The 7,758-nt window shown below is 36.8% G+C and overlaps 1 protein-coding gene across 1 annotated transcript in view; it reads right to left on the bottom strand.

Moving 5' to 3' along the window:
* The window catches only part of UGGT1 (UDP-glucose glycoprotein glucosyltransferase 1), a 407,666-nt gene that overhangs the window by 383,475 nt on the left and 16,433 nt on the right, over positions 1-7,758 (bottom strand). The window contains exons 2-3 of the mRNA XM_042782263.1: positions 6,234-6,316; positions 3,428-3,558 (exon numbers count right to left, since the gene is read on the bottom strand). Of these exons, the coding sequence (XP_042638197.1) occupies positions 3,428-3,558; positions 6,234-6,316 (214 nt within the window). The remainder of the gene's footprint in view (positions 1-3,427; positions 3,559-6,233; positions 6,317-7,758) is intronic.

The following is a 7,758-nucleotide window of genomic DNA, read 5'->3' as shown; positions in this document are numbered from 1 at the left end:
CAGCCTATATGACTATGAGACCAGAAGAACTAGATGGTGCCCAGCTACCACTGTCAACCACTTGGAAGGGGATCTATGTAGGAGATCCTTGAGAGAGAGGGAGAACAATGTGGAACAAGACTCAAAATCATTTGGAGAAAAAAAACGGGGGAGACCAGGTTTGCTGATCTGATAGAGCCCGGTGGACCACTGAGGCTATGGCCCCTAGCTGTCCTTCAGGTCTGGAATTGAACCCATGCCTGTGGCTTCCAGCCAAACAAAACACAGGCATATGAGTTGAACATGTGCCTGATGTAGATGCACTCCTTGGAGAGAACAATCATGGGAGAAAGAAGGGCTGCTTATGCAGAGGGAGACAGCTCAGGGCACAGGAGTACATAGAGGGATGGATACAGGGAAGAGGTAACTATCAGGAGGAAGTAGGAGTGGAGCTGTTGCATTGTGGTAAATTGTGGTCAATGTCACGAGACAAAGTATATGTGAACTGCTGTATGGATAGCGGATTTGCTCTGTAAATTTTCACCCAAATCACAATTTAAATAAAAAATGAGATAGACAACAGATGCTAATACCAACCAATGTGTCCACAATACTGCATTGCCATTAACACCAAACACCAGCCTACAGATGAACACATAAACACCAGAGAGGATAAAATGGGTAAATCAGTGAACAAGCATATACTCTAGACCAAGGACAGATTCAGCTGAGGTTAATCTTACACAGACACCAGTGATACAAAATACCTGCACTCCTTACAGAAAAAACAGAAGACAGACAGAGTAATCCATCACAGACAACCAGACACTATGGGAGAGACATCCAATAGATCTACCGTCTCAGGACCATAATACTGGGGGACACCTGACTCAATTGGCACAGCAAAATACATAAAAGCCTTGCTCCCCATCCTACATTGATGAGTAGTGATTGGGGTCTTAAAAGCTTTCAAGCAGCTATCTAAGATGCAGTTAACCGTCTCCTAGCATCAGAAGCAAAGAAGAATGAAAAAAAAAAGGGCATTTGGAAGCAATCAGCCATAGGACATGATGGCCCTCAAGACCAGACAAAGTAGATGGTGCCCAGATACCAATGCCAACCACTCAAGAAAGGATCAAATCTGGAGACCATGGATAGAGTGGGAGGAAAAACATGGAATAAAATCCAAAAACTCAATAATGACCAGAATTGCTGGTCAGATGAAATCAGGTGGGACTCCTAAAACTATAGTACTGGAATACATTCTGCACCTAGAATAAAACTCACCCCCAGAGGCAGGCTCTCACCCCAACAGTTAACAAGATGTACACGCAGAACACTCAACCCAGGATGACACACCACATACTCTATGGTAATACATCCCTTAGAGCAATCGACCACGGGGCACGAGAGGACCAACATTCAAATTGAGGAAATTCAGGGCAAACAGGAGTGCATAAATATGAGGAGAAAAGGGGGAAGGTTACTGGGTAGGGAGGGGAGGAGACTGGGTTAGGGTTGGACATGGTAAATGGGGAATGAAACTAAATGTACACGTAATGTTGAATGTAAAACAAGCTCTTAAAATAAATAAGAATCTCTTAAAGAAATAGCTCATTCTGAATCTAAGACCAAAAATATACAAGATGAGCCTGAAAACCTCTTAACCGACAGCCAAAAAATAACAAAGACTACTAGGGTGGCAACAAAAGAATCTGAAAGATTCTCACTGACCAAAGATGGAAAATTCTAAGCCTCTCACAGTAAAGATGAAATTGTAATGGATTGACACTTCTCTGGTATGTTTAAATTTGTAACTATACCAAAAAATAAAAATAAAAAAGGGACACTAGTGAATCAAACTAATTCATAAATCAAGCATGTATTCTGCTTATCCTATGTGAAAAGTACCACTGAACAGCACCAGATGATAATATGTGCCTCTTTTTATGTGTTCCAGTAACACATAAAAAAGAAATGACAGGAGGAGACAGTCACCATTTCACAACTCCCAAATGGATTAAGCATGGAACAATAATGACTGCTAAATGAAAAAAAGAGAAGAAACCAAACATTAGGTGCCTTCTAATGGTAGTACAGAATGCTACTTATAGACTGCCAAAAGGAATGAAAACTCAATTCTGATCATACCTCTGGACTCAGCTATTAATCTGCAGGAAAGAGATGACAAGAACAGAAGAAATGAATTCAAGTCTATCATGAGTATGTTTGACACAATGTGGACCATAAAATCTATAGTTCAAACAGGCCAAATGATTCAATGCAAAAAGAAAAGGGATGGAGGGAGAATCTATAACTTAATAAAACCAGTTGCCATCAAGTCAATTCTGACACATAGCAAACCCATGTGTCTCACAGCAGAACTATGCTTTACAGGGTTTTCAGTGACTGGTTTTTCAGAAGTGGATTGACAGGCCTTTCTTCTGAGGCACATCTGGGTAACTTCAACATCTAACCAGAGACTCTCAACATTAAAAGACCCAAAAATTCTCAAATTTTAAAAAACTGGGCAAGATAACGCCATTGTGTAGAGATGTACTCTCGGGCAAAAAAAACAATAAGCACAAGTAAGAGATTCCAATAGAAGTTGGGAGAGGAGTTCCTTTCAGAGGGCAAAAGGTAGCTGTGGTAGGGCAGGACATGTAGACAACTTTGAGGGTGATTGAAAAAGTCTTATTTCTTGACTGAGTAAAATTTATGAGGGTACCCATTTTATAATAACTCATAATACTGTATCTCTGGTGAGTGGTTCTCTGTATGTTTTATAAGATACTTTTAACATTCTTTTGTATCAAATAGCCAGTTGCTGTCTTTGACTTTGACACTCTCTCTCTCTCTCTCTCTCTTTTCTTTTTTTTGTAATGGAAGTTTGTTCAACTCAAGATCCATACACTGCATTAATTGGTACATTTTTTTAAGTCTCTCTTAATTTGAGGTTCTTCCTTAACCCTTTTTCTTTTTCTTATAATTAAAACATGTTACTATCTCATTTTCTTTTTCTTATAGAGTTAAATCATGTTACTATAAAGTCTCCCACATTCTGGATTATGTTGATTACATTCCTGTGGTATTGCTTAACATTCCCTCTGTCCCCCGTATTTCCTGTGAAGTGCTTTTAGTTCTATGAGCTTTGCTCAGATTCCTGTTTGATTTTTTTTTTTTAAAGTATGGTTACACCTCCTAGGCTATTAATAGCCCATTATCTCTTTTTGTTTGCAAATTTTCTTTTCTCAAATGAAAACATATAGAATTTTTACTTTTTAAAATTTGTGATTTGAAGATTTAACATCAGTTTTGTTAATTATTTATAAACAAATCATAAGTCCTAAATAATTTCATACAAAATAGTCATAGCTCTGTAATACATTGCAATCATCATGTTACACAACTCTTATAAAATACTGTTATGAATAAGCACTAAACTCACTTGCTGGAACGCTTGAATTGTGGCTGAATAAGAATGAAGAGACAGACAAAATTTCAATAAATTCTGCTGTAGAGGTGACAGAAACCGAAATGCAGCCTCCAATATTGCATGGTAATAGGAATAATCAGTACCTGTCAAGGAGGAACATTAACCAAAATAATTATATTATATGACTAGAAATATTCAAATAAGACAGTTGAAAAGAATAAAGCTATATGTTACAAAAGGTACATAACTGTAAAATATTGCCAGTTTACTATCAAGAGTTTGAAGCTGAACTGCTATAAAATACTTAAAATTTTTTTGAGTGCATAATACAGTTCTTCCTCTCTTCCTTTTGTTCAAGCTATTCTGACACCTAAACTGCTCTCCTCCCACCTATCTGGATAATTAATTTCTATCTATAATTCAAGAAGAATTCAGCTATGCAATCACCTACTCTGGGAAGTCATCTTTGATTCCTACCCCATGCCTCACTGAACTAAACACATTGCTTCTAAAAAGCTTCCATGATACTTCTTTGCTTACTTCTTTCATTACTCTCTATCAGATCAGGGACCAAATTATTTATTCACTGTCTATTTATCTCCTCCCCCAGCCCCTATCAACTAGACTTTGAGCAAAGGTAAAGGCTGTGAAATTTTTCTTTGTATCTCCTGTACCTACCATGTAATCTACACAAACAACAAAACTGAGTAGCGTGATGGAGAAGTCGAAGGTATTAAAGGTCAATGATAAAATTTTAACGTTTGGAAAGAGGTATTTAAACAAAATGATTTCAAAAGGAAAAAAAAAATATATGTACTACTATGAAAAGAAAGATTCCCAGGATCTACTGTTATATGAAAAGCACAAGGTAGAAAACAATATATAGTAAGATTTTTTTTTAACTGTAAAAATGAAAAATAATATATGTACATATTTGTTATTAAAAAAATTGAAGACCCAAACAGAAATTAAGTCAAATGGTTAAAAAAAGCAGAGGAAAAAAAGAAGGAACAGGGCAGAAATGGAAAAAGATTTCTGTGTAATCTTTAACTACTGAATCATGTATTAACTAATACAAAAAAATTTAATTTTAAATTTTGAAGGGAAAAATATTAACATCTTAAAAAGCAAAATATAAAAGGTTCTGGGAGTTCTGGTAGCATAGTATCACTACAGAAGTAGATTGCCCAATCTTCCTTTCAAGGAGTGGCTGGTGGGTTTGAACCGCCAGCCTTCTGGTTAGCAGTCAAATGCCTTAGGCACTATGCCACCAGAGCGCCTTCCATAGTGATACTGCCTCGGAAACCCAAGGAGGTGTCACTATGAGTCAAGTCCAACTCAACAACACATAACAACATAGTGCATTAGTATCTTCTAAACCGAAAGACAGACTAAAAAGAAGTACCTAAAAATGTTGTCACAAAGTTAATGATGGTGGTGTCCGTCTTTGGATGGAAGGATTATGAATAGTATTTCAAGCAAATGAAATGTTTACTTTTATGATTAACTTCCAAGAACTTAAATATGAAGTCTTAAGCTAAAAGTAAAATGATTTTTTGATAACATACACAAGTCCATAACACACAAGAGGTCACCATGAATTGAAGTTAACTTGAAGACAACTTTTTTAATTACATAATTAAAAATACTTATTTAAACCTTTACATACTTACATTAAAAAAAAATGGTTCAGACTTGACTTTTTAAAACTATGCTATTTTAAGAAAAATTTTAAACTTAAAAACTAATTCAATTAAATATTAACAACAGTCACACAATTTTCCAATGCTGCTTCTTCCATAGGACTTTTCTGTCAATGTAATGTTCTGTTTATATCCTACATATTTATATCAAATGGGAAAATGTCTATGAAAGCCCATCAAAAAGTATAAAAGGGTGACACGGGTTTATCAGTCATTTGATACTCTGACACTCAGGCTGTGGTTAACTGACAGTTGAATGGAAAATATTCAGGTAAATAACAGAATGATGTCTAATTTAACTGGTAATAAAACCATTGTGTAATTAAACCAATTGTCGTTAAGTCAATCCCAATTCATAGCAACCCCATGTGTGTCAGAGTAGAACTGTGTGCCACAAGGTTCTTAATGCTGATTTTTCAGAAGTAGCTGGCCAGGCCTGTCTTGCAAGGCTCCTCTAAACCAAAAATAAACAAAACACACTGCTGTTGAATCAATTTTGACTCACAGCGACCCCTCCTTGGGTTTCCAAGGTGGTATCGTTACAGAAGTAGATTGCCTAACCCTCCTTCCGAGGAGTGGCTGGTGGGTTTGAACCAACAGCCTTCTGGTTAGCAGTCAAATGCCTTAGGCACTACACCACCAGTGCTCCTAAGGCTTCTCTAGGTAGACTCAAACCTGCAACCTTCAGGTTAGAAGCTGAGCAAGTTAACCAAGAAAGTTAACAATTTATAGCACCCAGGGACTCTAATGTGTAATTAGTTTCATAACAAAACAGAATGCATCAAATTAGATGCTTATGAAGTTAATGCAAAGTGATTTAAGATGAATTTTATTTCCACAAAATATTCACGTAGCACCTTAATAAAAGAAGCAAAGAACGAAACCAAGGGGAAAAAGAAACTAAATGTAGTACTTACAGCTAAAGTTACAAATTGCTTCACAAATAATTATTTGGACTGTGTTGGCTCTGCTGGCTACCATCACAAATCTAGTAATTTAAGATGACAATGTTTGCCGCTAACTATCATGCGCTACACATACTATGAAAGAGACCTATTTTTTTCCTAATATTTTCCTGGACACCAATATCAAAGAAGCATTTGCTTCAATTTTACCGTGATCCTCTGATGATCCAATATTTTGACTGTCTTCTACAAAATTCCAAAATTTCTCTTGACTGTTTTCTGCTAAAAATTCACTGGGAGAAAAAAGGAGAAATGTCAGAAATAAAACAACTTAATAAAATCTTCTGTTATAAGCTATATTACTTAAGAAAGTAAAAACAAGTTTTCAGTTTCCAAATGTCTGTTGTTTGGCTTTTAACTTATACTATCTTAAGAGATATTTCTTAAGAAACCTGGACTTCAAAAGGAGGTCCCAATATAAAAGAAACTTATGAAATCCCATTAGTGAAAATGACATCTGGTAAAAGCAGAATTGGGAATTGATAATCTGAGTACTAGTTCTGTTCACTTATTTTCTAAAAGGCTTTAGAAAGGACAAAAACATTTTATCTGAAGTTCTCCCACAGGAAAACACGAGCTCTTGAAAAATTTCTAGGAGACTAAAAGCTGTATGTTGTAATCTATTTTATATCTATAATTACAAGGTTTCAAGATCACTAAATTTTAGTTTGAAACTAAACCCACTACCATTGAGTTGATTCCAATTCAGTGACCCCCCCCCCCATTGGGTTTCCAAGCCGGTAAATCTTTACAGAAGTAGATCGCCCTGTCTTCCTTCCCCAGAGTGGATGGTGGGTTTGAACCAATCTTCTGGTTAGCAGTCAGATGCCTTAGTCACTGTGCTACCAGAGCTCCTTAGTTTGAACTTAGCACTAATACAATAAAATCAGGTCTTAGAAATTAATGCCATCTTCAGTTTTTCCCTTGACTTTACACCAGTGAACTAAAATAATGACCATTTTAATTTCTTTTCATTCAAGATTCTGAAATCCCTAACTGAATACGCATGTACTGACTGAATGACTAATGTAAACTGTCTTCTCCTCCAAGTCATAATACTAGCGTAGTAGTTATCTTTCACTGTCTTAAGGCAAACTACAGATCTGAATCTTAGCTTACCTAGCCAAAGGAAGACTTTTTCATTACTTGTGAACACTAGGTGTACAACTTTCACTCTACGCCATAGCTAGACACAGAAATATTGGAAAAATAATAAACGCTTCCTGGTAATACATAGCTTCTGAATAATTTTCTGAAAACAGCACTACCATAACGTAGTAAGGAGCTCTAGTAGCATAGTGCCTAAGGCACTTGACTGCTAACCAGAAGGCTAGCAGTTCAAACCCACCAGCCACTCCTCAGAAGGTTGGGCAATCTACTTCCTTAGTGATATCGCCTTGGAAACCCAAGAAGAGGTCGCTATGAGTTGGTCCGAGTTGATGGCACATAACAACAACATAATGTAGTAAATTACTGTGTCCTTGAGCACCGTAGTGCCTAAGACACTTGACTGCTAACCAAAAGGCGGATGGTTCAAACCTACCAGCCACTCCTTGGAAGGAAGATTGGGCAATCTACTTCCGTAGTGATGTTGTTGTTGTTGTTATGTGCCGTCGAGTCAGCCCTGACTCATAGCGACCCCTCCTTGGGTTTCCGAGGCAGTATCACTACGGAA

This window comes from Orycteropus afer, unplaced genomic scaffold (genome assembly GCF_000298275.1).
Source record: "Orycteropus afer afer isolate SDZICR_OR568_19922 unplaced genomic scaffold, OryAfe1.0 scaffold00274, whole genome shotgun sequence".
Taxonomy (NCBI): domain Eukaryota; kingdom Metazoa; phylum Chordata; class Mammalia; order Tubulidentata; family Orycteropodidae; genus Orycteropus; species Orycteropus afer.
The sequence above is the reverse complement of the archived record's forward strand: the minus strand, read 5'-3'. Positions and strand labels throughout refer to the sequence as shown.